The sequence below is a fragment of the Actinia tenebrosa genome, unplaced genomic scaffold, assembly GCF_029948245.1.
Source record: "Actinia tenebrosa isolate PJP-AT-01 unplaced genomic scaffold, QUT_ActTen_1.0 PGA_scaffold11__36_contigs__length_13525064, whole genome shotgun sequence".
Classification (NCBI taxonomy): Eukaryota; Metazoa; Cnidaria; class Anthozoa; order Actiniaria; family Actiniidae; genus Actinia; species Actinia tenebrosa.
The window spans coordinates 9,815,570-9,838,548 of NW_028292571.1; the positions used below are offsets into that span (position 1 = coordinate 9,815,570).

The 22,979-nt window shown below is 40.5% G+C and overlaps 2 protein-coding genes across 4 annotated transcripts; both read left to right on the plus strand.

The window, feature by feature from the left end:
• The first annotated feature begins 1,376 nt into the window (after positions 1-1,376).
• LOC116290983 (uncharacterized) lies at positions 1,377-11,314 on the plus strand. The gene is given in 4 exon segments (XM_089027189.1): positions 1,377-2,064; positions 6,536-8,006; positions 8,654-9,155; positions 9,157-11,314. Coding segments are annotated over 4 exon segments (4,110 nt in total). The 3' UTR covers positions 10,606-11,314.
• Positions 11,315-13,138: 1,824 nt separating this feature from the next.
• LOC116294557 (uncharacterized) lies at positions 13,139-22,962 on the plus strand. 3 transcript variants are annotated; one of them, XM_089027767.1, is made up of 4 exons: positions 15,949-16,042; positions 16,131-16,394; positions 17,520-18,990; positions 19,204-22,962. In XM_089027767.1, exons 3-4 carry the CDS (start codon positions 17,552-17,554, stop codon positions 21,152-21,154), a joined length of 3,390 nt encoding a protein of 1,129 aa, XP_088883893.1. In that variant the 5' UTR covers positions 15,949-16,042; positions 16,131-16,394; positions 17,520-17,551; the 3' UTR covers positions 21,155-22,962. The 3 variants fall into 3 exon arrangements, with proteins under 3 accessions (XP_088883891.1, XP_088883892.1, XP_088883893.1); XM_089027765.1 differs by lacking the exons at positions 15,949-16,042; positions 16,131-16,394 and adding an exon at positions 13,139-14,258; XM_089027766.1 differs by lacking the exons at positions 15,949-16,042; positions 16,131-16,394 and adding an exon at positions 14,133-14,648.
• Positions 22,963-22,979: the final 17 nt, after the last annotated feature.

Here is a 22,979-nt window from a genome sequence, read left to right on the forward strand (position 1 = left end):
GAATAGATTCAGTTATCGAATAAAATGGGTACAAATCGAATTGATTCAGTTATCGAATAAAATGGGTCAAAATCGAATGGATCCAGTTATCGAATAAAATGGGTCAAAATTGAATAGATTCAGTTATTGAATAAAAGGGGTCAAAATCGAATAGATTCAGTTATCGAATAATACGGGTCAAAATTGAATGGATCCAGTTATCGAATAATATACGGTTCAAAATCGAATGGATCCAGTTATCGAATAAAATGGGTCAAAATCGAATAGATTCAGTTATCGAATAATACGGGTCTAAATCGAATGGATCCAGTTATCGAATAATACGAAACCTGGACTGATAAAACCTGCACTGATAAAATCTGGACTGATAAAACCTGGACTGATAAAACCTGCACTGATGAAACCTGCACTGATAAAACCTGCACTGATAAAACCTGCACTGATAAAACCTGCACTGACAAAACCTGCACTGATAAAACCTGCACTGATAAAACCTGGAAATTTAAAGATTTGAATATTATTGAGGAATCAAGAGTTTCAGACTAGTAAAAATGCTTTAAATTTATACCTATATATTTACTCTTAGAAATATTTCGTCGTAATCAAAGCCTGCAATGTGTAGCCTGGCTCCCCTCCCAGCTATTGTAACCCGCCTATTGTCTGTCACTGCATTGGAGCGGGGCTGACACAAAATATTAACCAGGAGCTTCTAAAATCTGAGAATGCTGTGCCCGGGATGCTGTGGCGTTAGAATGCAAAATAAAAAGACTTTTACGTGACTTTATTTCCGTCTTGCTCTGGCCTCGTTCGCTTGTTTTCTTCGATAACTCTCTGTAGACATGTGTCGACTATAGAAACATTCCTTTGAACAACGGTGGAAGGCATTGAATGATAATCCGATAGGTCCTCGTGAGCGACTACGTCAGGGTACTGGACAGCACTGTTCAGTGTCATGTTCACCTCGAGGCCAGCAAATCTCTTCTTTTGGGTAAGCTATTGTTTTATTCCCAACATGTGATACATACACTGATTCTTGTCATGGTTTTTAACAGTTTTTCATCAACACTAACGGATGATTGTGATCATTTTCACCGGTCGATAAATAAGAGTACCAGATTTTCAGGTCACATGTTCAGTCAGAGAGTGAAATTTGAGTGGGGCTTGAATCCGGTGTCTTATGTTTCATGCTAACAAATAATGCAGCTTATCATGTAGATAAAGCTTTCTTTCTAATTTGTCGATTTTTGATTGGTTCCCTTGTGGGACAAGCTGGACAAGCATAAGAAAAGCAAGTTAGCCTGACAGAGAATACATGACGTCATCAAAGAAAGAGATGGTCGTACCATCTTCGCAAGCTGAATATTGAAAACTTTGTCATGGCCGAAGTTAACGTTGGTTTTAGTCAAGAAGACGAAATTCCTCTTAACTTGCACAGCTTGTTTTCAGAGCAAGCAAAAAAGTTTCCGGACAACATTGCTGTTGAGTACGAATCTGAGGATTATAGTTATTCATACCTCGATGGAAGAAGCAATCAGTTGGCGAGATTTCTCGTGGAAAAGTTTCCTATTCAAACTGAGAGTGTTGTAGCGATTTTGCTTCCTCGCTCTCTAGAGTTGTACCTCACCATGCTTGGTGTGTTAAAGACAGGAGCAGCGTATGTGTGTATTGACCCACAACACCAGATAAGCAGGCTTGATTATATTTTAAAAGACACGAAAGCAGTGTTGCTGGTTACAACAGAGGATATCCAAAAAGAACTAGGCGTAGAGCCTGAGGATACAAGTGTCATTGACATCAAGAGTGCTTTAGTTAACAAAGATATCGAGTCATTCAGTGCAGATCCGTTGAACATCCAAGTGAAATCTTCAAATCTTTGCTATATCATCTATACATCTGGATCCACCGGCAACCCAAAAGGCGTAGAGATCGAACACAGAACTGTATTGAATTTTATAGACGCTGAGTTGGAGATTTACCCTGTTTGTACGAGTGACAGAATTCTGCAGGGGTTTTCTCCGAGTTTTGATGCTTCAGTTGAAGAGATTTGGCTTGCCTTCAGTACAGGTAAGAAACTATAGCTACTATTAGGAATCATGAGGCATTAGATAATTGAAAGGGAGGTTGCAAACTTGTCGCAGAGTATTTATTTCTGCTGCACGCTTTGTGTGTGTATACTTGCTCGATACTATTTCTTTGCTGAAAATAGTGGTGCGCGTTTTTTGTAGGTGAAGTGCTTGCTCGATATTTTTTTGGGGGAATTATATTTACGCAACCCCCTTCTCAATAGACGAATTGCATGTGATGTCAAAGCAGCTTAATTTGGAGAACAAAACAAAAGAATTTCAATCTCCTGAGAATTGGAAATGTTATTTATCATTATCTATTATCTTCACTTGATCTAGCCTGTATGATGTAATATTTGAAGTCCGCAACGCCCTCTGTCAAGTCTACACTCCACGCATTTTAGATTTACCATTCATTTTAAGCCGGTCTAAGATCGAAAAGAAAGGGTTACAAAGCAACATAATTTAAAAATTTATAGTAACAAAAAGTTAACCAAATATCTTCGAGGATTTCACTGGACAGGCTAGGCGGACGGATCATTAGGTAATTGATAAGGGGATTGCGTAAATCCCAAAAAATATCAAGCAAGCACTTCACCTATGAAAAAAAATATCGCGCAACCTATCGTTTCAGTAAAGGAAATATTCATCAAACACAAAAAAATTGTGTCAAGGGGTTGTTACAAGAAAATAAATATCGTACAACATAAATTCCTGCAATTCCTGTGGTGTATTAGCTTAACTTGTTAACAGCAGTTACACACAGACTGGAAGAGGTATCTGTTGTATAATTTATCGTTACTATAAAAAGAGGAGATTTTTAAACTGCTAGTTTCTGTTTTATACGGAGTCGCTTGATGGGTATAAAAATGAAAATATATTCACAGCCAATCGCGAATTCCAGGCAAGAGGTCGTGGTACAACGCTGCTATCACAGTCACAGCATGTGATTTCCTGAAAAACCTAGCTCTTTAATAGCTGGGTAAATGTCATTGGTGCCTTTTTTGTTCTTTTTGATGTATCTATGGTATTTCACCACGGTGAATTTACCTTGGGAAATGTCGGTTAAGCTCAAAAATAAGTTAACCGTGGGTTTTCAGACGTTTTATTACGGGAAATAGCCCAATGTAACCACGTACGACTAATGTTTTATACGTAGCAAGGTTAGCCTGCGTTCAGCCGGTACTATTTCTCTATATAATTATTGAGCCAAATGGTCGAAGCAGCAAGAACCTGTTTATGACTTTGATGAAGATCATTAAACTTTTAATTGACATGTTTCGACGTTGTCAAACACCATCCTCAGAAAGTGAAGTACAAGTGTACACAACATATAAATAGAGCAAAGGAGTTGAATTAAGTAGATAAGGTGTGAAAGAAAAATAATTCAGTTGTACTTCACTTCTGAGGATGCCGTTTGACAACGTCGAAACATGTCAATTAAAAGTTTAAACATCTTCATCAAAGTCATATAATTATTATAATTATGAAGTATCAAGGCGACAACTTATAACATTGATCCAAGTCTAGAAAAAGAGAGAAAAGTACAAAGATAATCATGGGCAGCATAAGCAGTTTTCAATAAGAATGAGTTATGCAACGCAGAGGTCGGCATCAAATGACCAAACTAGCCTCCTCAATGAAATACTGTTTCAGGGTGTCGACAGGTTAGTAGTTAACTGTCAATAGACCCCTTGCCAAAATGGCGGCTGCCAATTCAGTTGAGTTAAAATTAATCTGAGAGAAAAACCAATACCAGCACTGGAAAGAGCACCTTTACTTTAGTAACCCTTCGAAGATTCAGGTGTTATATCGATCGAGAAAACTGAAGTTGAAAACGAGAGCCTCAACGTTTAAGCTAAAAGAGGCATTAAGTATGAGATGGCATTTTTGAATGCAAGAGCGTATATTCATAGAATATTCAAATATTTTATATATCCAATTTTCGAATGACCAGAAAAACGTTTATCAAGACGTATGTAGATAGATGAGGCAGTAAGCCGTGTGGGATCAGGCCAAAACAGCTGGCTCATTTTTTACGCTTATGGCAGTCTTCTTCAGTCGTTTCACCTAAGGCTCGTAATTTACCTATTACACATGTTCTTATCAAGATTTATCATATGACCCGTACGGCCCTGCTCGCGCGCTCCAATAAAACCATTGGAAAAAGTCACGTGATGGGGGCCGGACGGGTTGACGTAAGCGGGCCGGAAAAACCCGTCCGGCCCTGCTCGAATCCGCGCGCTTTTTTTTTTTTTTTAATTATTTTTATTTTCGTGAGGGTCATATGATAAAATGCTTATTGACTGAGTTAGGTCGGGCCGTACGGGAAAATATTTGGCTCTCGGTCATTTGTACGGACCTCGCTGCGCTCGGTCCGTACGGCATCACCTCGAGCCAAATATTTTTCCGTACGGCCCTCCCACTCAGTCAGTAAGTACATAGTATGTGAATGTTTTGTAGTAATATATTTAACAACTATAATTGATTAGAGTGAAGTCACCATGAACCCGTGAAATGGATATTAGACTTGGAAACAATGGATAACAAGGCGGTCTTGTTTGATGGTATTAAGTTCGGCTCACGCGACTGACAAAATTTCACGGGGTAAAATGCGCGACTACACGGAGCAATTTTCTCTACACCTTGTCTTGCAACGTCGTTGCGACACATATTGCATGGAGCATTGCAACGTGTAACCTAGAGCGCAATTTGACAAAAAATGAGACAAGTTGTAGAATTCGTTACTACTTTTGGCAACAATTGCGTCTCCGTTACACCGTGTAAACACACTTGCAGCTTCAGGCCCCGTCCACACGTATCCGGAAATTTTTGTATCCGCAAATTTTTATTTTTTTATTTTTTTTATTTATTTTTTTTTTTTGCGGATACGAAAATGTTCGCGTCCACACACAGCGTATTCGAATCATTTTCGAACCGTTTTCACTGTCCACACGTATCCGGAAATTTCTTGATCCGCCCTGATGCACGCTAGTGCCTACTCCCTTTGACGAATAGTTTTCCTTATTGAGCATGCGCAAAATCGTGTTTACGTCAGCGTATTCAAAAATTTGCGGATACGACCGTCCACACGTATCCGTATTCGGAGCGTATTCGAAAATTTCCGGATACGGATACAAAAATTTCCGGATACGTGTGGACGGGGCCTTAGTCGCAACCGACGCTATTGCGAGACAAGTTGCAGAGAGCATTTCTCCGTGTTATAGCACTTTAACGCACCGACGATCCGGAAGACCTAGACGAATATATTAACGACCACGCCACGCGTCCACGCGTCAACGTCAAGTAAACATAACTATGTATAAAACTAGATAGGAGTCTCATATTTCGGCGGGACATTTAAATTGGGATGATTTCATTGCGTCGAGCTGTATTCAAATTTTTCTGTAGATTTGGAGAAATGTTTCACTTCTGTTGACAAAAATGACAAAATTTGTATCTCATTTAAAAGCAAGCGTTTGCCAAATTTATCTTCGATTCTTCGCATAAATCAAAGGTACTTATTACAGTTATTTTTCAAACCAAACACTCCTTTGTTTAGTTTAATTCCATCATTTGTGATATAGATGCATCTACTTCACACACTTCCATGTGCTTTGAAATTTAATATGGTTGACATTCGCATGTCGAATATGAACGACTTTTAAAACTATGACAAATAGAAGAAAGCTTATGCACTAAAGCTGCTTTATCTTTAACTAACCGAAAGAATATGCGACGAAGAATGATGTTAACGCTAATTATCTGTTAGAAAACACGTATATTAGGAGTTATTTACCTTTGAATATTGACGTTCTCCACTTGACATGAAATATGGACTCCAGAGGAAGATACGACGACATTCTGGACTTACGCATGCGCAACTAAATTTTATGACGTCAACGTCATGCAAAGTCATCCGGGTCAACCGTCGTCGGTGCTTAAAGTGCACCTAACCCCTGCTACAATACTTTCAGTATTGATTCTACATAAAGTGAATAGTTGAATGGTGAAATAATTCTTTATTTGAATGTTGCGTCTTCAAGTTATGAAGGTTTATACTTCCAATATGTTACTGACTGTGACGTCACCCCAGGCTTTTGAATGTATTTGTATTAATTTTTGATACTAACACTAGCCATTATGAGATATCAAATTTACACAAATTTAAACTTTGTGGAAAACCTGAGTATAATAATGATGCTTTTTAAATACTGTTTATGCGAAACAGTCAAAATTTTTGTATTTAATGACGAGGGAGAGCGAGTTTTTTTAATCTCTGCTGCAAGCAGCACAAATCGACAAACGAGCGTGAGCGCGCGCGCGTTAAATCCACCTGTAGGTGAATATAACAGCATAAAACGTAAGTTATGACCAATTTGAGCTAGCCGGAGTTATTATATTTACTAGTGTAAGAATACTAATAATAAAATAGTAAAGTTTTGTAAATAATTTTTGTCTGTTGTTCTTAGGTGCCACTCTTGTTGCTGCAACACCGGAAGTAATGCAGTCAGGACCAGACCTCCCGGCCAACCTAAAAAGACTAAACATCACAGTCTTCTCGACTGTGCCTACCCTACTGAGGACTCTAGATGTCACAAGTATAAATCTACATCGCTTGAGAATTTTGATTCTGGGAGGAGAGGCTTGTGGAGAAGATTTGATACCGTGGGGGGAGGGGAGAATGCTTGTCAATTCGTACGGTCCTACGGAGACAACAGTGGTAGCTACCGCTTGTGTTGTGGAGAAGGGAAAGATGATTACCATTGGAAAACCGCTGAAAAACTACGTGGCTTGGGTGCTGAACGACAAGCTAGAAGAAGTACCGAAAGGTCAGGAAGGAGAACTGTGTATCGGGGGAAAATGCTTAGCAAGGGGATACAGGAACTTGCCTGATAAGACGAGTCAACAATTTATCCTTCACCAGGTATACGGGAAAATATACCGAACCGGGGACTTGGTACGGTACACTGACGATGGGGAGTTGGAGTACCTTGGAAGAATCGATGATCAGGTCAAGATTCGAGGCTTCAGAGTCGAAGCCAGTAGTATTGAAACACACGTACAAAGACAAGACAATGTCAAGATGGCGGCTGTAGTGGTAAGGTCATCATCACCAAGGCAACAGTCTGTCATAGCACACATCACCCTTGAAGATAAAGCTAAAGGGTTTGACCCACTCGCTGCTGTGACCAACATAAAGGCATCCCTACCGGACTACATGGTACCTAATGGTTACGTCATCCATGACGTCATGCCCACAATGGCCAGCGGTAAAGTAGACAAGAAGAAGCTTAAAACCCTGGAATCTGAAATACAACCATTCAGGGCAAGCAGTAACTATAAAGCTCCTCGTAACGACACGGAAAAGATGGTATCTGAGATCTGGCAAAGGAACCTTGGCTGTCCAAGGATTTCTATCGAGGAAAATTTCTTTGATCTTGGAGGACATTCGGTCATTGCTGCTATGGTCGTAAGTGAGTTGAGGAGGAGAGGGAGTGATATATCTGTAAGAGATCTCTACCTTCATCCAACCATTGAATCTCTATCGGAATTCATCATATCCAAAGCCTCTTCAACCCAGTCAGATCACGTGACAATCCACATCCCTGCTGCACCAAGAATTGGAAAGCCACACTTCTACCTTTGTGGTATACTTCAAGGTTTATGGCTTCTTCTGATGCTAACCACGTCCATCACCTTTGTGATGTTCCTGTTTTTAACGTTCCTCGACGTATACGTCTTCATCTACACGAGTATTGGCATCCAAGGAATCACGTGGCTGTTGCTATGTCTTCTGTTGCTATCAATACCGCTGTACATCGCCTACACTATGTTGGTGGCCTTCATTATCAAGAAGATTTTTCTTGGTAGCGTGGAGCCCGGGATCTATGCGCTGTGGAGCATGTATTATCTGAGATGGTGGATTGTGAAGTCAGCAATGTAAGTACACAGGGAACCCAATACCAGGAAATACATCAGTGTCACACTCGATGTATACCGATGTTTTTTGAACACCACATCAATCCATACATCCATCCATCCATCCATCCATCCATCCATCCATGCATTCATGCATCCATCCATGCATCCATCTATCTATCCATCCATCTATCTATCCATCCATCCATCCATCCATCTATCCATCCATCCATCCATCCATCCATCCATCCATCCATCCATTCATGCATCCATCCATCCATTCATGCATCCATCCGTCCGTCCATCCATCCATCCATCCATCCATAATCCATCAATCAATCCATGCATGCATGCATCCATCCATCTATCCATGCATCCATTCATCCATCCATCCACCCACCCATCCATCCATCCATCCATCCATCCACCCATCCATCCATCCATCCATTCATCCATGCATCCATCCATCCATCCATCATCCATCAATCAATCCATCCATCCATCCATCCATCCATCTATCCATGCATCCACTCATCCATCCATTCATCCATCCATCCACCCATCCATCCATCCATCCATCCATCCACCCATCCATCCACCCATCCATCCATCCTTCGTTTATTTAAGAATTAATAATGTCTTCCACCATATGCTTCTTGTTGTCTCAGGTCTATGGTCCCCACTTACCTCGTCTCTGGTACACCACTGATGCCTCTTTTTGCCAGACTGATGGGAGCACGGATAGGATCTGGCGTCTACTACAACACCTATTCTATCTGTGATTTTGACCTGCTAGAGGTTGGATCTGGTGTGAGTATCGAGGACCACGTGTCACTTGATACTCACCGGATCGACAGAGGAACATTGTTTCTGGGACGTATCATCATTGAAAATAACTGCTCCATTGGTGCAAGATCGTCTATCGCATTCAACAGTACAATCAAAAGAAATACACACGTCGAACCGCTGACCTTAGTGACTGACAACAGTAAGATTGAGGAGAATTCCCACGTTCATGGCTCCCCGGCTACGATCATTACGAAGAAAACCAGTGAACAGGTCTGTGAACCAAGACAATGGTCCTGGTCACGTTGGGTTACCTGTGGTCAAGTAGGGTTCCTTGCTTTGTATGGCGTCGTGTTTGCAGTTCCGTATGTTCTGGTTGTCATTGGTGATCCTGGCTGTGCCATATCTTAAAGATGCCTTCGCTAACCTTAGGGTAGATGTCATTGCCATGGTGATTCCAATCATTGCAGTCTTTGGTCAAACAACAAATCTTCTCTTGACCGCTGTCTTAAAATGGCTGTTCGTTCGTCGCCTCAAAGAAGGGGTTTTCTCCATTAACTCTTCTACATTCCTTTGTTACTGGATACAGCAAAGAATCATTATCATAGTCCTAAAATCAAGTAAAGAGCTCTTTGCTACTCTTTACACCAATCTATGGTTAAAAACCTTAGGAGTGAAAGTCGGGCCACATGTAGAAGTATCAACGGCCTTCAACTTTGTGCCAGACTTATTGGAGCTGAAAGAAGGAAGCTTTGTCGCTGATCACGTATCATTAGGTGGTGCTGTTTTCAAAGACGGTCACTTTTCCCTCACAAACACCGTCATTGGTCAGCGGACGTTCCTAGGCAACAACAGTGTCATTCAAGCCCAGTCCTTCGTCGGTGATAATGCTTTGATTGGTGTTCTGAGTATCACACCTGATATAGTTGACAACAAGACCTTCTGGTTAGGTTCACCGGCTTTCCGTCTTCCAGCACGAGCTCAAGCCAGCAAAGTCCATTCTTCATCACGTACCTTCAACCCACCTTGGTACTTGTATGTTAGTCGACTGATATGGGAATTCTTCAAGATCTTTTCCCCGCCATTAGTTCGACTGTATGCTTTGTTTGGGTTCTGGATGCTTGTTGCCAAAGTATCTTATCCTGTGTTCCAAGAAGGCACGCCACTGTTCTGGTTATCAGCTTCCTTTTGGACCCTAGGTATCGTAGTCTGTGTCTTATCTCTGGTCATCCTGCTAAAGTGGATTCTGATTGGTCGATTCCGTCCCGGTGAAAGACCATTATGGAGTAGCTTTGTGTGGCGGTCAGAGCTGATAGCTTCATTGGAGGAAAACATCGCGATGCCCTTTGGAGTATCAGGCTTGCTCGGCACACCGATGGCCGCGTATTGGTACCGAGCGATGGGAGCTAAGATAGGATCACGTGTCTACATGGCCAGTAAATACCTGACAGAAGCAGACCTGATAGAGATAGGAGATGATTCGTGTATAGCCGCTCGAACCACTATCCAATCACATCTCTTTGAAGATCGAGTCATGAAGATGGACAGACTGATCATTGGTAATGAGTGTACTGTCTGTGGCAACTGTATCGTTCTCTATGGCGCTAAAATTGAAGACCGCTGTACACTTATGCCTTTATCGCTTTGCATGAAGTCGGAAAATCTTAAACACACCGCAGTGTATTGTGGGATACCTGCCAGGGAAGTGACGGCCTCGTTGCATCATGGGTATCATATTGAATTGCATCTGTCTTCAAAACAGCAAAAGAAGTTTTTATGGGAGGGCAGAGGCAAAGTTCAAATTACGCGGTATAAGAAACTGGAAGAATGCTAGTTCTTTCAATTTGGGGGCAATGTTGTCGCATTACAGTGAAAAGTGACACTAGAGAAGGGTCTGTAATGGAAACTAAAATACTATCCTCTTTGTCTTGGGCGTAATGTTTTCCCATTTCAGTCCACGTGTCATTCTCTTGAGAATAAGATTCTATGTATGAGTCGTATCCATATTCATGTGTCTTCTCATGTGCAACCGTTAAACAAATAAATGATGCTCTACGGAATGACAGGTGGTCTGAAATGGGAAAGCATTACGCCCAAGATGAAGAGATCTATTGGAAATCTTTCAGTTGATATTTTTAATGATTTTTAATCTAGAGGATTACGACATTTTTTATAGCACTTTGAGGCGACTTTGAAATTAGAATATTTTCAGTTGTCTTAGCCAAAAAAGGCGATATGAGATACGTCACTCCAAGATACAAGAATAGCTGGAAAGAGTTAAGTTTCTAATTGTTATTCTCGTCAAGATCACGGATGTTACTTGTTGTTAAAGCCGACAAAACTATTTTAAGCACCTCAATCGTGCTCAAAATCGTTATGCCCAAAATCGTTCTCCAGCGTCTTGTAATGAACTATCGCCTATCGGCTTTGAAATAAGATCTTTTTACTTGTTTTCTCTGACTTGTTCATGTTTCACAATGCACCAGCTGTTTCGTATTCGATGCAAACCGCTGTTTTTGAAGAACACAGACTCATTTGCACAGGTTTAGACTTGGCATAGTTAATGGAGCGGAATGGTTGGGAAACCCATTGTTCTAGGTTTTTGTTCGACTTTATCCATTGTTATATGACGTTGACGGTGCACAGTGAAAAGGAAAAGTTTCTCCATTTGTTCATAGTATTCGGGAATATAAAAGTTTTTAACCCTAAAAAACGTTTTAAAATAATTATTATTTGTTAATTAATCCTATATGATTAATACAAAATGTTTATTGAAAAGGAAATTGCCTTTTTTTTATGCTTTCTTATTTATCATCTAGTAACTTAACTGTATCTGCGCGGAAATATTTATCCGCATAGTTTTTGGTCATCGAATGAAAGTTTTCACTTTCAAAATGTTCATACACGAAAATAATAAGGAAATGAGCATTTTCAGACATACTTACTTTGGTTCATTGTCACACCCTCAGTATCACGTGATGGTACGGTTCAACATCAAACGCAAAACAATAGCTTTGTTCTATGGAGTTTCCAAACCATTCCACTCCATTTACTATGGACTTGGGTATAACTCATCTATTCACAGATACCATTAAAAGTCCGTGGCATTTCAAAACATTGGTATTGTTCAAGCTACAAATTCTTTACATTAAAGTTGACATTTGCAAATGATTTACTCTTAAGCGAGGCTAAGCCTGTGCAGATATGCATTTCTTAGTCATAAAACACAGCGGTATTTACCGAATAAGAAAAGGGCTTATTTAGGATATTTAGGAGTGTGTATGATAGCATGCATACCAAAATAGTGACGCTAGTTTAACTTGTTTCATTTATTTAATGTGCGGGCAGTGGTTTCCGACGCGAAAGCCGCAGTTGGTATCTTTCTAAGACCTTAGGCGTTTTTTGTATTCGTGTATTTGTATTTGTATACAGTCAATTCAAAAAATGTAGTCGTCGACCAACTCTACGCGACTGGACCGAAGGGAACTCTGAGTAGTAATCATTGAAGCCGAGTTGACTTCATAATTTTATCTGACTAGTTATGCCTGGTTTACAGCACGAACCTTCCTAGGCGAACGGGAAGTGTGTTGAAGGAGACGTTTTTTTAATGCTTTCATATTTTCGAAATTGTGAACTGAATCATAACTACTTTGTTTTTCTTTCCCTAAACCCAAAGACATGAATTTGATGGATTGTTTCTCGTCATCATTATCTTATTACTAGCGGGAACAATCAATTCAGAACAAATATTTAACCGCTTCAGTGATTTTTACCCATATTCCTTTCGGTCCAGTCGCGTAGGCTTGAGCCGGTCGACATGACAACGTTTTTTGAATTGACTGTATTCGAATTCTTATTTGTGTTTTTGAATTTGTAGAGTGGAACAATTAATCAGTGAAACACCGATTACTCAATAGTACAAAATAGTGCTAATTAAACAATAGAAAACAATGGAATTTGCATGAAATTGTGCTATTTAGTATTACTAAAGTTTCACGGTTATATTATCTGCACTCTAGCTGCATTGGTACAAGATATGACAAAATAGATGCTCATAATGCATAAGTTATGTAACTCATGCAGTTAAATATGCTATAGCTATTGATAACTCCCTGGTTTCAGGTAGACCGTTTTGCTTTAATGCAACACTATGTTTGGACTTCTGGCAAGTTAAAACACTAGATGACCAAAAAGATTGTACGGGAATGTGGATACCTTTTGTTTTCTATAGCTAATCAAATCACTGGCTTTAACCAAAGCGAAGCAAATGCAGAGCACTGTATGGCAATTAAGGGAAATTTCATGCACGCATTCACATGGCATAACATTTGCCAGCAATAATATAAACCAAATTAATGGATGCGTCAACTTTGATCTGTCCAAAATTCATGATCGGCTTGCTGCAAACAAGCTCACACTTCATGGCGTTCATGTGCAAAAGTTCCGATCGTCAAATTTTTTTAGGCATATTATGAGCCAAACTGGGCATCGTGTCGTTATAACTGACAACTCTAATCAAACAATAGGAAACACAGGATTCCGTATGAATTACTAAATATTATTCACGGGTTTAGTGCATTCACTCTATACAATAGCCATAGCTTGATCTTGACTTATGTTTAAAAAATAATATAGCTTATCATGTAGATAAAGCATTCTTGACGTAATTTGTCGATTTTTGATTGGTTCCCTCGTGGGACAAGCTGTTCAAGCAAGAAAAGCAAGTAAGTCTAAAAGAGAATACATAACGTCATCAAAGAAACAGATGGTTCACAAGCCGCTTTATTGTAAACGCTGTCATGGCCGAAGATAACGTTGGTTTTAGTCGAGAAGACGAAAGTCCTCTTAACTTGCACAGCTTCTTTTCAGAGCAAGCAAAAACGTTTCCAGACAACATTGCTGTTGAGTACGAATCCGAGGAGTATAGTTATTCATACCTCGATGGAAGAAGCAATCAGTTGGCGAGATTTCTTGTGGAAAAGTTTCCTGTTCAAAATGAGAGTGTTGTAGCGATTTTGCTTCCTCGCTCTCTAGAGTTGTACCTCACCATGCTTGGTGTTCTGAAGACAGGAGCAGCGTACGTGTGCATCGACCCACAATACCAGATAAGCAGGCTTGATTATATTTTAAAAGACACGAAAGCAGTGTTGCTGGTTACAACAGAGGACATCCAAAAAGAACTAGGCGTAGAGCCTGAGGATACAAGTGTCATTGACATCAAGAGTGCTTTAGTTAACAAAGATATCGAGTCATTCAGTGCAGATCCGTTGAACATCCAAGTAAAATCTTCAAATCTTTGCTATATCATCTATACATCTGGATCCACCGGCAACCCAAAAGGCGTAGAGATCGAACACAGAACTGTATTGAATTTTATAGACGCTGAGTTGGAGATTTACCCTGTTTGTACAAGCGACAGAATTCTGCAGGGGTTTTCTCCAAGTTTTGATGCTTCAATAGAAGAGATTTGGCTTGCCTTCAGTACAGGTAAGAAACTACAGCTACTGTTAGCTGTTGTATTGTTATAACGGTGAATAAATCAATCGAAGTATTATGATCATCTGGGTGGATGTAGTCATTAGAAGGACTGTTTGATGTGACTGACGTTTCGACAACCTGAGCGGAAGTCATCTTCAGAGTCAAGCGAAGAATAAAGCTGTGGCAGTATAAATATGACCAATCTGACTTTATTCGTCACTTGACTCTGAAGATGCATGACTTCCGCTCAGGTAGTCGAAACGTCAGTCACATCAAACAGTCCTTCTCAGGATTACATCCACCCGGATTAGTGATCATAATATTCGACAATTAAACTAGCTGTTGCATGCAAATGAAATGCTGCGAGTATGTATAAGATAATATCAAAAGATGTTTAAGGTATGTGACATACGTTTTTTGTGATCTTTTTTTTTTTTTTTTTTTTTTTTGTAACATTGATTGTCTTTCTCTATTCAATTAAAGCGAAAGAGAGCATGAATATTCCTCTAATTTTGAGATATAACATCATTTGGATATCCATTTGGATCAGGAATATACCATTACAATTACGTGCATGAGAATCAAACACATAAATACAATTTGTGATCTTAAATAAAGTTATGATACGATGTAGCTTTCTATTATTATAAATGCAAAATTATTTCTGCTAAAAGCAATCATCAAAGCTGAACGTTAAGTGAAGTGTGAATAGGTAGATCAGCATTTGTCACCATTAAGTAGGTGATGGATTATTTTTTTGCCTTAGTAAGCAATGTATTGCTGCACTCTGCCACTATAATAATTTGTCCTTACGCTTTTTTATGTATTAATTTATATTGTTGTGAGTGGAAATAAAAACCTTAATCGGCGTGATATATTACGTGCGTCAATGGCCAACTGTTTTGTTTCGTTTGCCTCAGTGGGGGAGGACCAGCTCTGCCAGGCAGAAAAGTTAAGTGACAACCTCTTGTATCTGAGAGGTTTGTCTTTTAAAGTACACTCAAGTACATGGTGTCTCCTTCCTTAATGATCTGATCTACGGTGGCGACAGTCTAGTGTTCGATTGGCAAAGTCTGAGCACATAACAGCGCTGAAAAACTCATAAAAGAACATTGTCTTCCCCGTAAAGTGTTATTAAATCGCTCATGACCTTGATGAATGCTTCCAGTCAACGTCACACGAATTAATGATAAAACCTGCTGAACAAAATCATCTCGACAACCACAGTCGAGATTCTTTCTGGCATATAGCACACAGTGATCCCAATTGTAAAAAATCGTCTTACTGCTCGCCTAATGGCTCGCAGGGATGGAGCATTAGATAACTGAAGGGAAGGTTGCAAAATTCTTGAAGGGTGTTTTTTTTTACTGCACGCTTTGTATGTGTGTGTGTGTTTGTTTGTGTGTGTGTGTGTGTGTGTGTGTGTGTGTGTGTGTGTGTGTGTGTGTGTGTGTGTGTGTGTATTTGCTCGATATTTCTTTACTGAAAACTGCCACTTTGCCATCGAGTCGCGAAAGTAAGTAAATAAGTAAGTAAGTCCGTCCGTAACACCGCAGGAAGCCCAAATTGCTTAATGGATAAAATTCGAAACCAACAAATAAACTTCGGAGCCAATCAGGGATAAGCGACTCACGTTCTTCAACATCGATAAACTACGGAACCAATCATAGCTTCAATAACAAAATCTCGCTATTTCCGAATTGTAACCGATGTAGGGATGACGCAGCTTTAAAAAGCAGGATTGTCCAGCTGTTGGTTTGACTGTCTTCTTTCTTCGCTGCTCAAGGCTTCAAGTTAGAAAATGTTTTCGTAAAATCCATCAATATATAAGTTATCACAGCTTTCATGTAGATAAAAGATTTTGTGTTTTTCAAATTTTAGGCTGATGTTATATCGCCGAAAACAAAGCTGCGTGACTTCAAACAGGGCTTCAAACAATGAACTTACCCAGCCGATGAAAAGACCTATTCTTCGTTTGCACTTGACGTCATAGACCAAGAAAAATAATAACTCTGTGTTATAGCGCCTTTACGCACCGACGACGGTAGACCTAGAGGAATATATTAACGAGCGAAAAAAACTAGGTCGAGAAACGTCATCGTCCACTCGTCAACGTCAAGTAAACATAACTATGCATAATACTAGGTAGGAGGTCTCATATTTTGGCGGGACATTTAAATCGGGATAATTTCATTGCGCCAAGTTTGAGCTGGATTCAAATTATTCTGTAGATTTGAAAATGTTTTACTTTTGTTGACAAAAATGACAAAATTTGTATCTCATAAAAAGGCAAACGTTAATTTGCCAAATTTACCTTCGTTTCTTCGAATAAATCAAACTACTTATTACAGTTATTTTTCAAACCAAACACTCCTTTGTTTATTTTTATTCCATCATTTGTGAGATAGATGCATCTACTTCACACACTTCCATGTGCTTTGAAATTTAATATGGCTGACATTCGCATGTCGAATATGAACGACTTTCAAAACTATGACAAAATGGAAGAAAGCTTATGTACTAAAGCTGCTTTACCTTTAACTAACCGAAAGAATATGCGACGAAGAATGATGTTAACGCTAATTATCTGTTAGAAAACACGTATATTAGGAGTTATTTACCTTTGAATATTGACGTTCACCACTTGACATGGACTCCAGAGGAAGACACGACGACATTCTGGACTTACGAATGCGCAACTGAATTTTATGACATTAACGTCATGCAAAGTCATGCAGGTCACCCTTCGTCGGTGTTTAAAGTGCACCTAACCCCAGCTACAATACTTTCAGTACAGTATTGATTCTACTTAAAGTGAAAAGTTGATGAATGGTGAAATAATTTTTCATTTAAATGGTTTATTCTTCCATTATGTTACTCACTGTGACGTCGCCCCAGGCTTTTGAGTGTATTTGTTTTAATTTTTAATACTAACACTAGGGGGTTACCCCCCCCCCCCCCCCCCGGCAATCGTTTAAAAAATCTTCCTAATCCTCCTAATCCTCCTTTTGACCTTTGAAGGCCCCCTTGTTCGACAAAAAAAAATCGAGGGGCCCCCATTTTCTCCTCCACTCCTCCCCCCCACCCCCCGACTTAAATTATGAGCAGCACAAATCGACAAACGGGCGTGCGCGTGCGCGCGTTATATTCACCTGTAGGAAACGTGAATTGTGAGCAATGAGCTCGCCAGATTTATTACATTCACTAGTGTAAAAATACTAATAAAAAAATAATAAAGTTTTGTAAATAATTTTTGTCTGTTGTTCTTAGGTGCCACTCTTGTTGCTGCAACACCGGAAGTAATGCAGTCAGGACCAGACCTCCCGGCCAACCTAGAGAGACTAAATATCACAGTCTTCTCGACTGTGCCTACCCTACTGAGGACTCTAGATGTCACAAGTATAAATCTACATCGCTTGAGAATTTTGATTCTGGGAGGAGAGGCTTGTGGAGAAGATTTGATACCGTGGGGGGAGGGGAGAATGCTTGTCAATTCGTACGGTCCTACGGAGACAACAGTGGTAGCTACCGCTTGTGTTGTGGAGAAGGGAAAGATGATTACCATTGGAAAACCGCTGAAAAACTACGTGGCTTGGGTGCTGAACGACAAGCTAGAAGAAGTACCGAAAGGTCAGGAAGGAGAACTGTGTATCGGGGGAAAATGCTTAGCAAGGGGATACAGGAACTTGCCTGATAAGACGAGTCAACAATTTATCCTTCACCAGGTATACGGGAAAATATACCGAACCGGGGACTTGGTACGGTACACTGACGATGGGGAGTTGGAGTACCTTGGAAGAATCGATGATCAGGTCAAGATTCGAGGCTTCAGAGTCGAAGCCAGTAGTATTGAAACACACGTACAAAGACAAGACAATGTCAAGATGGCGGCTGTAGTGGTAAGGTCATCATCACCAGGGCAACAGTCTGTCATAGCACACATCACCCTTGAAGATAAAGCTAAAGGGTTTGACCCACTCGCTGCTGTCAACAACATAAAGGCATCCCTACCGGACTACATGGTACCTAATGGTTACGTCATCCATGACGTCATGCCCACAATGGCCAGCGGTAAAGTAGACAAGAAGAAGCTTAAAACCCTGGAATCTGAAATACAACCATTCAGGGCAAGCAGCAATTATAAAGCTCCTCGTAACGACACGGAAAGGATGATATCTGATGTCTGGCAAACGAACTTTAGCTGCCCAAGGATTTCTATCGAGGAAAATTTCTTTGATCTTGGAGGTCATTCGGTCATTGCAGCGATGGTCGTAAGTGAGCTGAGGCGGAGAGGTAGTGATATATCTGTAAGAGATCTCTACCTTCATCCAACCATTGAATCTCTATCGGAATTCATCATATCCAAAGCCTCTTCAACCCAGTCAGATCACGTGACAATCCACATCCCTGCTGCACCAAGAATTGGAAAGCCACACTTCTATCTTTGTGGTATACTTCAAGGTTTATGGCTTCTTCTGATGCTAACCACTTACACCACCTTTGTGATGTTCCTGTTTTTAACGTTCCTCGACGTATACGAGCTCATCTACACGACTATTGGCATCCAAGGAATCACGTGGCTGTTGCTATGTCTTCTGTTGCTATCAATACCGCTGTACATCGCCTACACTATGTTGGTGGCCTTCATTATCAAGAAGATTTTTCTTGGTAGCGTGGAGCCTGGGATCTATGCGCTGTGGAGCATGTATTATCTGAGATGGTGGATTGTGAAGTCGGCAATGTAAGTACACAGGGAACACAATACCTGGGAATATACAAGTTTCGCAGTCGATTCTTACGGCTGTTTTTTAAAGACCACATCCATCCATCCATCCATCCATCCACCCACCCACCCATCCACCCATCCATCCACCCATCCATCCATCCACCCACCCATCCTTCGTTTATTTAAGAATTAATAATGTCTTCCATCATATGTTTCTTGTTGTCTCAGGTCTATGGTCCCCACTTACCTCGTTTCTGGTACACCACTGATGCCTCTTTTTGCCAGACTGATGGGAGCACGGATAGGATCTGGCGTCTACTACAACACCTATTCTATCTGTGATTTTGACCTGCTAGAGGTTGGATCTGGTGTGAGTATCGAGGACCACGTGTCACTTGATACTCACCGGATCGACAGAGGAACATTGTTTCTGGGACGTATCATCATTGAAAATAACTGCTCCATTGGTGCAAGATCGTCTATCGCATTCAACAGTACAATCAAAAGAAATACACACGTCGAACCGCTGACCTTAGTGACTGACAACAGTAAGATTGAGGAGAATTCCCACGTTCATGGCTCCCCGGCTACGATCATTACGAAGAAAACCAGTGAAAAGTTCTATAAACAAAAACAATGGTCCTGGTCACGTTGGGTTACCTGTGGTCAAGTAGGGTTCCTTGCTTTGTATGGCGTCGTGTTTGCAGTTCCGTATGTTCTGGTTGTCGTGGTGATCCTGGCTGTGCCATATCTTAAAGATGCCTTTGGTAACCTTAGAGTAGATGTCATTGCCATGGTGATTCCAATCATTGCAGTCTTCAGTCAAACAACAAATCTTCTCTTGACCGCTGTCTTAAAATGGCTGTTCGTTCGTCGCCTCAAAGAAGGGACTTTCTCCATTAACTCTTCTACATTCCTTCGTTACTGGATACAGCAAAGAATCATTATCATAGTCCTAGAATCAAGTAAAGAGCTCTTTTCTACTCTATACACCAATCTATGGTTAAAAACCTTAGGAGTGAAAGTCGGGCCACATGTAGAAGTATCAACGGCCTTCAACTTTGTGCCAGACTTATTGGAGCTGAAAGAAGGAAGCTTTGTCGCTGATCACGTATCATTAGGTGGTGCTGTTTTCAAAGACGGTCACTTTTCCCTCACAAACACCGTCATTGGTCAGCGGACGTTCCTAGGCAACAACAGTGTCATTCAAGCCCAGTCCTTCGTCGGTGATAATGCTTTGATTGGTGTTCTGAGTGTCACACCTGATATTGTTGAAAGCAAGACCTTCTGGTTAGGTTCACCGGCTTTCCGTCTTCCAGCACGAGCTCAAGCATACAAAGTCCATTCTTCATCACGTACCTTCAACCCACCTTGGTACTTGTATGTTAGTCGACTGACATGGGAATTCTTCAAGATCTTTTCCCCGCCATTAGTTCGACTGTATGCTTTGTTTGGGTTCTGGATGCTTGTTGCCAAGGTATCTTATCCTGTGTTCCAAGAAGGCACGCCACTGTTCTGGCTATCAGCTTCCTTTTGGACCCTAGGAATCGTAGTCTGTGTCTTATCTCTGGTCATCCTGCTAAAGTGGATTCTGATTGGTCGATTCCGTCCCGGTGAAAGACCATTATGGAGTAGCTTCGTGTGGCGGTCAGAGCTGATAGCTTCATTGGAGGAAAACATCGCGATGCCCTTTGGAGTATCAGGCTTGCTCGGCACACCGATGGCCGCGTATTGGTACCGAGCGATGGGAGCTAAGATAGGATCACGTGTCTACATGGCCAGTAAATACCTGACAGAAGCAGACCTGATAGAGATAGGAGATGATTCGTGTATAGCCGCTCGAACCACTATCCAATCACATCTATTTGAAGATCGAGTCATGAAGATGGACAGACTGATCATTGGTAATGAGTGTACTGTGTGTGGCAACTGTATCGTTCTCTATGGCGCTAAAATTGAAGACCGCTGTACACTTATGCCTTTATCGCTTTGCATGAAGTCGGAAAATCTTAAACACACCGCAGTGTATTGTAGGATACCTGCCAGGGAAGTGACGGCCTCGTTGCATCATGGGTATCATATTGAATTGCATCTGTCTTCGAAACAGCAAAAGAAGTTTTTATGGGAGGGCACAGGCAAAGTTCAAATGACGCGGTATAAGAAACTGGAACTATGCTAGCTCTTTCAATTTGGGGGCAATGTTGTCGCATTACAGTGAAAAGTGACACTAGAGAAGGTTCCGTAATGGAAACTAAAATACTATCCTCTTTGTCTTGAGCGTAATGTTTTCCCATTTCAGTCCACGTGTCATTGTCTTGAGAATAAGATTCTATGTATGAGTCGTATCCATATTCATGTGTCTTCTCATGTGCAACCGTTAAACAAATAAATGATGCTCTACGGAATGACAGGTGGTCTGAAATGGGAAAGCATTACGCCCAAGATGAAGAGATCTATTGGAAATCTTTCAGTTGATATTTTTAATGATTTTTAATCTAGAGGATTACGACATTTTTTATAGCACTTTGAGGCGACTTTGAAATTAGAATATTTTCAGTTGTCTTAGCCAAAAAAGGCGATATGAGATACGTCACTCCAAGATACAAGAATAGCTGGAAAGAGTTAAGTTTCTAATTGTTATTCTCGTCAAGATCACGGATGTTACTTGTTGTTAATGCCGACAAAACTATTTTAAGCACCTCAATCGTGCTCAAAATCGTTATGCCCAAAATCGTTCTCCAGCGTCTTGTAATGAACTATCGCCTATCGGCTTTGAAATAAGATCTTTTTACTTGTTTTCTCTGACTTGTTCATGTTTCACAATGCACCAGCTGTTTCGTATTCGATGCAAACCGCTGTTTTTGAAGAACACAGACTCATTTGCACAGGCTTAGTGGGTATAGCTCATCTATTCACAGATACCATTTGAAGTCTGTGGGATTACAAACATTGGTATTGTTAAAGATGCAAATTCTTTACATTAAAGTTGACATTTGCAAATGATTTACTCTTAAGCGAGGCTAAGCCTGTGCAGATAAGCATTTCTTAGTGTATATGTTAAGTGTATGTAGTCATAAAACACAGCGGTATTTACCGAATGGGAAATGGGATTATTTAGGATATTTAGGAGTGTATATATGATTAGCATGCATACCAGAATAGTGACGCTAGTTTAACTTGCTTCATTTATTTAATAAGCGGGCAGTCTGTGGTTTCCGACGAAAGCCGCAGTTGGCGACATAAATTTCAGAACGTTTATTTCTTTAAGTCAGTTTTATCTTTTCTAAGACCTTAGGCGTTTTTCTTTTTTCCGGAATTGTAATTGCTAGTTAAATATAGGTCATAAGTCAGTCCCACGTGGGAGGAAGTGCTATGTTATCAGCAAGGCAATCGAGATATCGGGTTTGCAGGTCAAAGCAAGGGGTTAATCACCTACGGTTAAGGGGTCGACCAACCTCACCCCTAAACTTCGGCCGAGCTTTCTGATCAGTCCGTAATTCCTCCCGGGATAGCGGCGTCGGGGGCAAAATCTTTAGTGTAGCAGTAAATCAAGAGAATATGAACTAACAGAAGGAATCCCCGTGCCCCATCATGTGCACACTTTGATGCTATTTTTAGAATCTATTCTAAAAATATCATCCAATGATATCGTTTATTTGATCGTTTGATTTTCTGCACGCGCATAGTACACGCGCGCTGTTTGCTAACGTTCGCTAAGTGCTTTTCTTATGTTCGAATGTTCAAATCTGCCCTCAAGATGACGATGTAGGTCGAAAGCTTTGGAAAATAAATGTAAAAATACTCCAGAAAGTTGAACAAATTACTGCTTCAATTTCCCGTAATATTTCATTTTCTCTTGCGTAAATGTTTCGCGCTATCACATTTCATCAGCACTAGTTGGATCGCAGGAAGCCCATACAAGCTTTCAGAACTGAATGTAATTTGAGGAAAAAAATTATAATAAAAGGTAATATTTACTTACATGAAGTGTTGCTTAGGTCGTC